Source organism: Gossypium hirsutum, chromosome D09, assembly GCF_007990345.1.
Source record: "Gossypium hirsutum isolate 1008001.06 chromosome D09, Gossypium_hirsutum_v2.1, whole genome shotgun sequence".
NCBI lineage: Eukaryota > Viridiplantae > Streptophyta > Magnoliopsida > Malvales > Malvaceae > Gossypium > Gossypium hirsutum.
The window spans coordinates 47,253,898-47,266,471 of record NC_053445.1 but is presented as its reverse complement, the minus strand read 5'-3'; the positions used below and the strand labels follow the sequence as shown (position 1 = coordinate 47,266,471).

At 34.3% G+C, this 12,574-nt stretch overlaps 1 protein-coding gene across 1 annotated transcript in view; it reads right to left on the bottom strand.

Annotated features, from left to right (window-relative positions):
• Positions 1-12,574, bottom strand: part of LOC107892485 (serine/threonine-protein kinase ATM) — a 46,641-nt gene that overhangs the window by 16,034 nt on the left and 18,033 nt on the right. The window contains exons 24-43 of the mRNA XM_041101034.1: positions 12,477-12,546; positions 12,250-12,377; positions 11,129-11,270; positions 10,906-11,046; positions 10,651-10,749; positions 10,490-10,536; positions 10,016-10,208; positions 9,714-9,926; positions 9,569-9,595; positions 9,105-9,176; positions 7,395-7,464; positions 6,699-6,816; positions 6,141-6,264; positions 4,699-4,833; positions 3,486-3,593; positions 2,510-2,557; positions 2,290-2,394; positions 2,045-2,131; positions 1,072-1,386; positions 851-966 (exon numbers count right to left, since the gene is read on the bottom strand). Of these exons, the coding sequence (XP_040956968.1) occupies positions 851-966; positions 1,072-1,386; positions 2,045-2,131; positions 2,290-2,394; positions 2,510-2,557; positions 3,486-3,593; positions 4,699-4,833; positions 6,141-6,264; positions 6,699-6,816; positions 7,395-7,464; positions 9,105-9,176; positions 9,569-9,595; positions 9,714-9,926; positions 10,016-10,208; positions 10,490-10,536; positions 10,651-10,749; positions 10,906-11,046; positions 11,129-11,270; positions 12,250-12,377; positions 12,477-12,546 (2,358 nt within the window). The remainder of the gene's footprint in view (positions 1-850; positions 967-1,071; positions 1,387-2,044; positions 2,132-2,289; positions 2,395-2,509; positions 2,558-3,485; positions 3,594-4,698; positions 4,834-6,140; positions 6,265-6,698; positions 6,817-7,394; positions 7,465-9,104; positions 9,177-9,568; positions 9,596-9,713; positions 9,927-10,015; positions 10,209-10,489; positions 10,537-10,650; positions 10,750-10,905; positions 11,047-11,128; positions 11,271-12,249; positions 12,378-12,476; positions 12,547-12,574) is intronic.

Here is a 12,574-nt window from a genome sequence, read left to right as displayed (position 1 = left end):
GAAGAAAGAAGAGAAGGAAGACAGACTTGTTGTCACTGCTTTGGCTGTAATCAGCCATCAAAAAGAAGAAGAAAAGTAGAGTGTAGAAAGAAAAAGGTTTTCTGAAATAATTTCTTGTGTATATACATTATGCTACATAACATATTTATATTAGTACCTGTTAAAATCAGGCTTAAGTTTATTCACAAGAAATTACACTGATATATACACACATAGTGAGCCTAACTTAGGAAACTTTATACTAGGAAACAGACTAATTCTAGGAATGTTAACCCTAAAAACAGCCTTAAAGTTAGGGATAACAATCATTGAAATATTTACAGAATCCTAGTTAATACACACACAATATTCCTTATTTAGGAAACTGTAATCTGACAGTACCTAGATATACAAAGACAGAAAGATATCTAGAGTAACGTTAATTATTCCCTAGAATTATGCACAATAAATCTAAAGATACTAATATTATCATAACACCTTTTTTTTTTTTTTTTGGTCAAGGTGAATCACTTAAACCATCATATTCATGTAAACCTGTTAATGAAAATCCTCAGAGACGTGTGTTTCATACATGAATATTATTATGTTCTCTAAAGCTTAGTAGTCATCAAAATCTTTATTAAACTTACTTTCATCTCATTCATTCTCTAGTCAATATTATTTTTTGAAATAAATAACTCCTTTAACGAGCTTTAAATTGACATATCCCTACCTTTACAAAAGCAAAAGCAAAAATTTACAGAAAATGTCTTTTCTAACAACACATCCCTATCTTTTGAGTCTTGACACAAAGTAAAAACAAAATTTAAGAATCCAAATTGAAAAATGAAAGATATTCAAAGAAATTTACCAGTGCAAATTTTCATTGAAATGATGAGTTTTAGTATGTTGCTCTGAAGATTGAGGAATAGGTCCTGCTGAAAGTAAAGAGAAATCCCAGTTTCCCGCACGCCAAGCAGCCTCGTACTGCAAATATTTGCTCAGGCAAAAAGTGGGAAAGAGTGAGAAAACATTCAATTACATTTTAATCAACCATCCAAAATAAAGAGAATAAATAATAATGTCATGAACCTGCAATTCTGTGAACTCTAAATCCTGCTGAAACTGACCCTTCCCAGAAGTTAATCCTTGGCAATACAAATCTAGCATATGCCTACAACCAATTTGCTGCAAAGATCTAATCAGCCCTTTGTAAGGTTTCCACTTAGCCTCATCGTCTGATGTGGAAAGGTGAGGTTGAGAAAAAGATTGGGTCTCTGTTAATGATAGAGTTCTAGAACTTCCATCCATGTGAGCTGTGGCTTCAGATCGCACTTGTAAGTCATAATATTCGAGAACCTTGTTCCAGTTTCCCTCATGCTCAAAGGTAATAATTTGGGAGGTCAACTGTTAAAAGAAAAAAAAAAGGATTTAGAAAACCATCAAGACAAACTTCTTTTTATTTTTCCAACCATTAAGACAAACGCATCATCATTTACACTCTTATTATACGTATACATACCAACTGGAAGCATTTCCTAGCTGACAAACATAATAATAATAATAATAATAATAATAAGGTTAATATTTGGTACATTGGCAGTGTACTTTTTTTATTCCACAAGTAGCCTTAAAAAATTGTCATGTCTCTTTTTTAAATATATGTTTTAATATTTTACTATATTTTTTAATATATTTTTTTAATATATTACTATACCCCTAGGACACTTGTCAACCTCCTGACCCTTCTTGTGGAGTCTAAAAACTCCATTGGTAGCGTACCAAATATTATTCCATAATAATAATTATTATAATAAGTCCTTATGTCACAAACAAGGCCAGAGAACAAATTTTCTTTGAAGTTGGCAAAACGTTAGTTGATCTGATACACAATTTGATTCACTTTCACTCATAATATTCATGAAAAATTCACTACTTAATTAATTTCTAAGATAATTGTTGGTCAATAAGACAAATACCATTATGACATATCGTACCGAGACATATCCTGTGTAGAACAAATCATAATAACTAATTGAGTACCGTATGGACTAGGTAGACTTACTGTGTGTGACTGGATAATCCCATATAAGCTGTCTGGTTCATTGATTTGAGTGATTGCTGAGATAAGAATTTCAATGTGCTGCGGTAACTGCAGGGGAAGAAAATAAAAGGGGAATTGTTAGAAAATTTAGTATATGAGTTCCATTGTTCCTTGCGCTGCTCTACAAAGACAGCCAGAAACTGACATATATTCTGTGAAAGTACCCATTTCCAAGTTTAAAAGCACAAAGTTTCTCCACAAATTACCATCTCAAGATTAGAAAAGTCAGGGTTCCCAAGGGTGAGGCCATGAAAATGTTCTTCACACCAATACTCCACATACATCATGGATGTAAAGTAAGAGCCACAAGTCTATAAAATATACAACCTTGTTACAAAGAAAACCACATATAATTCCAAAGAAATAAAATAAAAAACATATGGAAACAATTAAAAGGAAATGAAGTGTGAAGATTCAGATACTCACAATTGCTGACCTAGCTACAATGAGATAATCAATAGAAAGCCAATATACCTGGCAAAATAATACATACATCTCAAAAAAGAAAAATCAAGGGAGCAACAAAGCATAACTAAAATAAACCAAACACATCCAGATTCCAGAATTAGAGGCAGTTTCACTTAAAGTGAAATCCTAATGAGCTAGACAAAGACCCAGTCAATACTTAATTTGTAGTATAAACTCTCACTACATACTAGTACCGTGCTTCACCTTCACCAGAGTAAGATTATTTAATTGCTCCCGGTAAACTTTTTCTTAGCCCTACTCATAACCTCCACTGTCGGAATTCAGCAGAACATTATGACAGAAATTTTCAGTATGTAGCATGCAACAATAAACAAGTCAAACTGATGCTTATATCAAACTTGTATCTTATCAAGCCAATTAGAAATAAGTAATACTTTTCAAGAAGACCAAGGTTCCAAGATAAATAGGGAACAACCAGAAAGTTTTTCTTGGGGGGAGGCAGAATAAAATTATAATCAAATTATAAACTTTTTGGAGGTCAAATGAAAATTCACCATTATATTAACTTACAACTTTATAATTTATGGAGGGACAAAACTAATATTTCATCATTTTTAGAGAGGCCATAATTGAATTATAGTTTTTCTTTTGGGGGAGGGGTGGCAAAATGCAAATTATCTTTGTATTAAGATACAAATTCATATTTTGGAGGGACTAAACAAGCATTTCACAACTTTGGGGGGACAAAAGCACCTGTCTGCCCCCTTGGAGCTGTCCCTCAAGACAGCTCTTTCTATGAACAGAAGAGCCTGATACAGTTGAACTGTACACAATTTTTACACAAGCTGGAACTGAAAAACGAAACAGCTCGCTAATCAAGTAATCCTCCATATAGTATTTAGGTCTACCCAATATGCAAGGACATCAAATGCACTCCCAGTATGTTTCTGCACATTATAAGCAAAAAGCAAACCTTGGCCCATGAAGATGTTGACATGGTCACTGCACTCAATGTAGCTACTGAATCTCTAGGTTTCATTGAGGAATGAGATTTTGAACTAAAATTAGAGGGCCTGCAATGCTGCAAAATCATCATGAAATTCTCAGTACAATATAATGGCATTCATAACCGTGCAAACATCAGATACATTGCCATAAACAAATAATAAGTCCCAAAGAATAGATGCGGACAAGCAATAAATGTCATATATTGATAGGTCAATTACATTGGAGTACAGGTAAGCTATTGCAAAATCTCAAGTGTGCGGAGTAAAACAACTTCACTTGCTACCATGGCAGCAAAGCACAAAATGCTTCATCTCCCTAGGCCTGACTTACAGGATCCAGTACTATGCAATGAACAATATGAATTCCTACATTAGTAGCTGATCAAATAATTACATATTTTTTCGACTCTTACAGAAAGCTAAAAATTGGAATTTCCCATCAAGCTCAAGAAATTACCCCTCTTTAGCCTCATTAAATGAAGATTAGTAAAAAAAGAAGCCACTATGGCAAAATCATAGTGGTATTCAATCTTGAATGAATGTGTGCATAAATCATTTAAATATTGTAAATAAAAATTATGTTATTCATTAATTGTCAAATTTTAAGATGGGCAATCAACCTAAAACCAATGGGCAATAGCTGTAGTGTTCTAGTTATTATTAGTTCTTTTTTGGTGCCTGGGTTAGTTATGTTTTAACAGATGAGGTATCTCTGTTATATTTCTAGTAATTTGCCTCAGGTGTAGGGACAGCAAACCTACCCCGTGCTATGAACTTCACATATAGGCATAACAAATCTATTGTCTGACATGAACTTCACATCATAGCGATAACACGCCTATCATGGACAGTATACATCTGCTATGATGCCAAGAAAGAAGAATTGATTCGATTGAATGAAAACTTCAATTATTTCTGTTAAGCACATGATGTGTGTACATGTAAGATATCATCTTTACAGGACTAAATCCTATCAAAGACTGCACCATATATAACCATTCTAAGACTTACATTCTCCATTCAATCAAAACTTTTAGCAATTTAGTCTTAAGTCATGGATAATGAGACAACAAAACCATGGAATTCCACATTAATTCTATCTAATTTTCATGTAACTGAGGCAATAAAAGAATAGCAGCACCACATCCAAACAATCAAGAGGATATCTGATATATGTACCTTAGAATTTTCCTTTCTTAATGGCCCCGAAGATCTTTCCAGAACATAACATATTCGAAGTTCATTAAGGGCATTCAACCAAACTTGTATAGACTTTATCAACTTATTCGACTTCACAAATATATGCTCCTGAACCTGCAGATTAAGCAAAGCAAAAATTCCAATTTGGTGTTTTCAGCTAAGATCATACATTGCAAATTAGGCAACGAAGAAAGAAAGGCATCACAGTACCAGCATTGACATCTAAAACTAACCTAAACAGAATTTAGAAACCATTGCACAACATACTATCTTGTTCATAAAATAATAACTAAAACTGGAAACAAAAAGAAAAAAAAGAAATGAGTTATAAGCAACAGAAACAAGAGTACCCTCAGAGGAAATTCATAACTGAAATATGGTTTTAAAAAGAGTAAAGTAGTCCTTTTGGGTATTTTACATCATTGATGAATGAATGGTGGTCAGCCAACTGCACAGCAAAAAGTAACATCTCACACATTCAATACATGCATCTATCTATACTATCCTTAGTATCCAAGGGTGCTTCACCTAATTGCCATTTGTATAATGCATGTCTCCTGTTCCTCATGACAATCTGGTGAATTAGATTGCTCCTCTAGCAAAGGATAAGCAAAACATCATGATCCTAAACGATATGCCATTACCCAAAAATTGAGTTTATTTGACAACTTTAGGCCCTGTTTGACATAAACGTGAAAGAAAAAATTTGGCCTAAAGGCTGCATTCCACCGTTACCTCAATTCCAAAGGGGTAAGAATTTTGGCCCGGTTTCCAGGCAGCAATGCAAGTGTTTCTACAATGAAAAGCTGTAGTTTGCGACGAAAATTTACTCATTAATCCTTATGTCTCTAATTTTCTATCCATGCATATGTTTTTGGACATTTTAATTCATCAAAACACCTTTCAACATCAATGCTAAAGTCTTAAAACTCTTTAACCATACTTTTCTCACGTCAAACACACTTTTTCCATCCAAGCTTTTCCTAACTGCAATACCAATACCAAACTAGGCCTTAATTTGCTTTTTCAATTACTCATTCACTATTACAATCAATAGCATCAAAATGCTTGAGCTTTGAGTATTAAAAACTAGAGGTCACATATCACGCAAAGCCTTGTTATCAATTGTTATATATTGAAAATTTTGCTAGATAAAAACACAGCATGCCTACTTTATACCCTCGTGCTCACTACAAAAAAGCATACAGCTTGCCATACTCTCATACTCTAATCCAGTCTTAAAGCCTGTCTCCCCTAATGACAGTGAATTAGTAAATAAACACATGAAATACAGAAAATATACATTAAAATGGTAAGGGGCAAGCAAAAACAAAAACCTTGGTCAGAAAAAGCAGAAAGGAAAACTAGTAAAACATCAATCTCTTTTAACAAAAACTCCCACTAAAAGTTTAACAGGCAACCTGGTCAGAAATCAAACTCTGAATGTTAACACCAATATCCTTTCTTCCAGCTAAATTGACAACAACACTGGGCAAAAGAAGCTCTGCAACTTCCGGTTTCAGCAGCACAACATCCTGACATAGTCTGAACATAGCATGTTGAGCAATTAGGAATTTGAGCACACTATCAAGCGAATGAAATCAGAAGTATGAATTTATTAAGGTTATTTCAGACCCTAAATTTGGATAATCAATTTTAAGATTTTCAAACGCTTTGATTTAAAACTCGGGAATCAAAAATCATTGTTTGGCTAAACAGAGGATCTAAAAAAGATTTTAAAAAATCTTAGTTTTGGAAAGCAAGAAGTTTTTAGCTAAGTGAATTTGACAAATACATACCTAAAAGTTTATTTGAAATCACAGATGTGGATGCCTTTAAAAATCCAAATGGGTTAAAATCAAAGTCAACATTTTGCAACCATTTCCAGACCGCAAATTTGAATTTTATAATACAAATATCGCTAATATGAATTTCCAAACCTACCATAAAACATTTCGCAAGATGCATGAAAATAGTACCTTAGGATCACATCAGTGCAGCAGCCAACCAATGAGTATACAACTGGACATATCCACATCTCAAAAGTTTTACCATGCGTCACCCAAGTTGTAGACTTCTCCAAAAAAATGTCTTCAGCTGTAATAACATAGAATGACACATTATAGATTTAAAGGCCAAAGAACATAGATAAAGGAAAACCAATAGAAATGTTATTTAATTGACCAGAAAATAGAAACCAAGCACATTGTTCAAGCAAAAATTGACAATGGCAGCTTCAACTAACTAAAACAGAACGCACCAAAAATGCTGGGTCCCTACAAGGCATAATAACATATTTGTCTTGCTCATAACCTAAAGCCTATTGATAGCATGATTTTGGGTATACCTGTCCCAAACCATACTCCCTTAACTGTTTTCTTTACAATTACGTTTTGTTTTTCATGTTTATAATGCTTCCCTTGTTGAAATGAGAAAGCTTGTTTGCATTTCAAAAAAAGGTGACAAAGGTCATCCAATTCTCCCAAATAGAAGTTCACAATGATAACAACAATTAATTTCTTCATCTGACAAAGTCTAAAATATATCCAAGAAATATATAATAATTAAAACAAACAATAATAAACCTACAAGATAAGATTCATTCAACATGTAAAGCCCACATAAACCTTTTTTAAACTAAAAGACACCATTTTCAATATTTAGCCATGCACTACCTTTGAACTTCTTTTCCAGATCCATTAACAACTTTTCCACCAGCTCAGAGTTAATGCCTTTAGAGTGAACCTGCAGGGGAGGAAGATCATTACTTAAGCATATGAGAGGAAAATTCATCTAAAACTTTCATAAAATAAAATCATGTATCTGGATAATGAAAGGGATCATATCATAATTAGCAAGAGACTATAAGCAGCCAATTAAGTACAACAGATATGAAATAGAGAAGCATTGTGAGCATTCAAGTTCCACTAAAGTGCAGCAGCATCTATATCTGACTCAGGCATATGTGACCATATATTTCATACATCTAACTTAATTATGCTAGAGTTGCCGAATGATGCTTCACGAAAAAGGGCACCTCTATTCTATTCTAGTACAACCATACACAACAGCAACGTGTACATAGGGTTCAGCACCAAAGAAATTATCCAACCCAAATGAATATCTAACCAAAGCAATTTCACAAATCGTTTCTGACAGAAGGCAAACTGAGCTTTGGCACAGCAGCACCATCAGATTCTCCTAAGTAAATAACAGGTATTGGAGGTCCAGATCAGATTCAAGTCAAGCATTACTTGAAAGGTAATCCTGGAAAAGGAATAATGTTCAAGAGAAACTCTGAACTTATTCTTGAAGCCTACACTGACGCAGATTACGCTGGGTCCCCTATAGACCAAAGTTCTACTTCAGGTTACTGTACAATCATTGGAGGCAATTTAGTGACTTGGTGGAGTAAAAAACAGAATGTTGTGGCTCAATCAAGTTTAGAGTGGTGGCACAAGGTATCTGTGAATTGTTATGGCTGAAAACTATGTTGGAAGACTTAAAGATTAAATGGAGCCGATCAATGAGGCTATATTGTGACAATAAATTAGCCATCAGCATCACACATAACTCAGTGCAACATGATCGAACTAAACACATTGAGATAGATAGACATTTTATCAAGGAGAAGCTGGAGAGTGGGTTGATTTGTACACCATATGTTCCTTCAAGGGGACAACTACTAGATGTCTTTACAAAGGGACTTGATGGTAACACATTCCATGAAATTATTATCAAGCTGGGAATGGATGATACCTATGCGCCAGCTTGAGGGAGAGGGTGCAAGATATAGTATTTTCAGCAAGTTTGAGACGTGGGTCAACTAACACTAAGTTTCATAGTTTGTCTTTAGATTTATCATGTAATTATGTTTCCTAAAGCCTAGGATCAGAATAGCTGTTTTAGGTTTCTTTTATTTATCACCTATTTTTCCCCCTTTTAATATTTGTATATTTAAACAATTAGAATCCAAGTACAGTGAAAATGCATAAACTTTTCCCTCTTTCAAACAAGTTCTAACATCCTCATGAAGCCAGGTGGAGTTAGATGGTGCAAAGGCATTCTCGTTGTAGCTTAGGGTTAGACAATGTCAAAAGACCAATCTTCCAATGTGACAGAAATTTCAACTTGGATAAAACTTTCAACCATCAAGGACCTGCCGTTTTCAACCTAATCAAGGGAACGAAACTGTGGTAGATGGAAATCTTTTAGAATTCAGCTATCATTGTGGATACACACCTCAATATGATTTCAAGTAACCTTGCTAAAATGAAGTAAAATCAAATGAAAATACGTTCTTCTTATCTTCAATCATAAGTTTAAGGAACCTATAATGTTTAAACAATATAATAAGCAAACAAAACAGAGAACAGAATATTTACCTCAATCAAAGATCTTTCATAAGAATCAAATGATAATATAGCTTTTTGACCCCTTTCAGTTGACAGTATTCCCTATAGAAGAGAGTAAAAGAAATCAACAAGATTCTTTTTTTACCATCAAAGAAGCTTAAAATAATATTTTGAAAAAAAGCATGCGCGCGCGCGCGTGTGTGGCAAGAACACTGACCAAAAGTCCAAGACAATTATGAGAGGAAATAGAATAATTACAGGGACTCTTTCATGCAATAACAAGTAAAATAGGAGATCTAACAACTTAATGAGAATAGGTCCAAGATAATTATTTTAATGAACTTACCGTCACCAAATATTTTACTATCTTAACAAGACAACACGCCTTTCCTGGTCCCATCCACTCAGAATTTATTTTTGATCATAGTTTTTTAGTGCATTAGCAATTAATGTTCTAAAGATAAGATTAAAATTAATTTTGTAGGAAAGCTTACAGAATTTATGTTGTCATTACTGCTTACCTAGTCAAGAAAAAAAATGCTGGCTGATAAAAAACTGAAAGGAAAGAAACCATTGAATACAACTTAAAAATGGGAACTTTACCATAAAGCAGAGGCAAAGAGATCTTTATGGACTCACCCGAAGTGTTTGTGACGTTATATCAACTATTTTAACAGAATCATCCATTAAGTATTTCTTCAAAACTTTCAAAAGTGCTATTAGAAGCTCTTCAGATACGCTAGACCCCATGATTTCAGAAGCACCATTATGACTAATGGGTCCATGAACATGCATATGATTAGAGTCTCCGGGGAGATGAAAAACAACAGAGTGTGGATCTCCAATGCCAACCTACAACCACAATCAGGTAGGCAGAAATCATGTAAGCTGTCACATAAAGCATCAGATGGCAAAGGTGTAAGCAAATCTAATAAAAATACCCTGGATATTAAATCAGACACCAATCCTCTAATCCTACTAGAATCATCTGAAGCACACATGCGAACAAGTGTCCAAACTGCATGCACAATTTCCCCATCACCATGCCAATATGTGTCATCCACAAATTCTTTAGTAGTCTTCCCTCCCTGAAATGTTTCCCCCGCAAGTAGCTTCTTCTGCAGTGCCTGTAGACTGCAAGGGCCAAGAAACATGAAGCATCTTAACAGCAGCAGCATATCAGAAATTTCAGCTGAACCCATTCTAAATATAGAATGCAACACCTTAAGCATTTTGAAAACAATCACTTTATAAAATATAACTTCATAATGTACAGGGAGTGATTTAGTGTTAATTGGTTTCTATTTTTTTTGTTTTACCACCTGCATGCTAACTAGACAACCCAAAGGTATTTATATAAGCTTCAATCTGAAGAACCAAGAGCATGGAAATGCAAGTTTAGAAAGGACATTGACCTCCATGAAAGTAATCTTGGTGGAAGGTTGCAAGACCTCTTCACAATCTAAAAACAAGCAGAACAAAAAGGGAGAAATAGAACAGAAAAACCGTGGTGAGTAAATCATCCAATCATACATATAATGATATATTGATTTAGCTAGAATTCATTCAGTCTTACCTTCAATAAATGGTCTCTTGGAGAGTATGCTCGGCATAAATCCTGGTGGAAGTTTCTTATTCGTTCAAAGATATCTACTTCAGGAAAGGGTTCCAATTCCTGAAATAGAATACTCCATAAATAAGTTCAAGGATATAGCTTCCAAACGTTCAAAAGATAACCATACAAAACAATATCACATGCATCTGGAAAACTTTGCCGTTAAGGTATAATAAAAGAGCCTCCATTTTACAGTAGGAAGCCAAAGATACTTACTCTAATATATTCATAAAGAGAAGGATCAGACTCCACTGTTAGCTCAAGAAGCAAAGACAAAAATAGAGATGATACAGTTGCAGAACGCTGCCCTTCAGCTTCAAGAGGAATGCAACATGCCACCAACTTTGATACCAAAAACTGCAAAAGAAAACAAGTTGAGAACAGAGATTTCGCCAAGTTAATAAATTGTAGTCTTTAAAGAGTTCAGCAAATAAAATACCTGGAGTTGCTCACCAAGCACACCAACAATTTCCTTAGATGGATTGTTTTTAAAAGTTTTGAGTAAGGAAGAAATTATACAGCAGCACTGATCTTGTAAAGCATGGCAACCAATATATTGGCCAATCAAATTGAAAAGATAACTGCATTAACTCAAGAATGATTCAAATGAGAATTCAATTCATTAAAGTGCACAACTTTAAATAATAACCGTACAAGCCAAAACTAGCACGCATGAGACTGAAATTCTTTCAAAACCTCAAAGACATTTCTGAAAAGCCAGGCATCAAAAAATCACAACTAAACTCAGCCAAAGATTCCTGAGAGAAATTTACCCTTTCACACAACCCTGTCATTGGAGACTAAAAGAATCCAAAGAAAAGATCAAAAACATAAAAAACCAAAACTTAAATTAATCAACATCAATTGCGTTTTACTATTATCCCAAACTTGAAAACGCAGTATAGGTAAAATTGTCTTTGAGCAAGTGCACAACTATTCTGCAGTGCAACTTTGTGGGGAGGATGTTTCAAACAATAGAAATATGGGAGATAAGGCAACAGTCTAGATGATAAAAGGCCCAACTAAACATCCTAAAATGGTAATCAACTCAACATAAGAATTCTAATATGGTATTCACTATTAAACCCATAGATAAAGTTAGATGTTGAGAAAGAAAAGAAAACTTGTAAATTAAGACCCATCCTGAATCCGCAGTTAACCAAACATCCATAATTAGTTTTTTCTATATGCAACTGTTTACAACAATAAAGGGGAATTCCACACAAACTTCACCCCTGCTTCCTTCCTAGTCTTGATGCGATCTTCATTCACTGTTTTTATAGCTTACTCTCAGACACTACGATAGCTCAACTAATCACAACCATCAATCGTTATAAATAAAATGAATCTTAAAAACTCTTCTGATTGTACACAAGCAAAGGAATGAAAAAACTCGTATCACACCTATATATAGACTATATGTATGATACAACCCGTTCAAAACAGTATAGGGCAAGTTCCACTAATTGCTAGAACAAAACCTCAGAAGCTCGTGCAGATGTCTTACACATGCACATGTGTAACTTTGAATAAGTCAATAAAACTTTGATCGCAACTCACTTGGATGTACTTGAAAGCGCAGCTCTATGCCCAAGAACGGTTATAAGCACCTCTATTGAAGCTAACCGATGACATCTGTGCCTGTGATGAATAGCTGCTGCAATTTTGTAATGCATTTCTACAATAAACTGCAAAATTACAATGAATGTGAGAAAATAAAAGATAAGGAAGACTATTCATTGAAATATCCTTAAATAGAAATCCTTGTTATAAGAAAGCATCTTCACCATGAAAACTCTGTCAGGACGAAAGATGTTAATCTTGTCAACAACACTAATACTTGCACAGTGATCATCCCTACATGAGCCAAAGGAGAAATGAATAA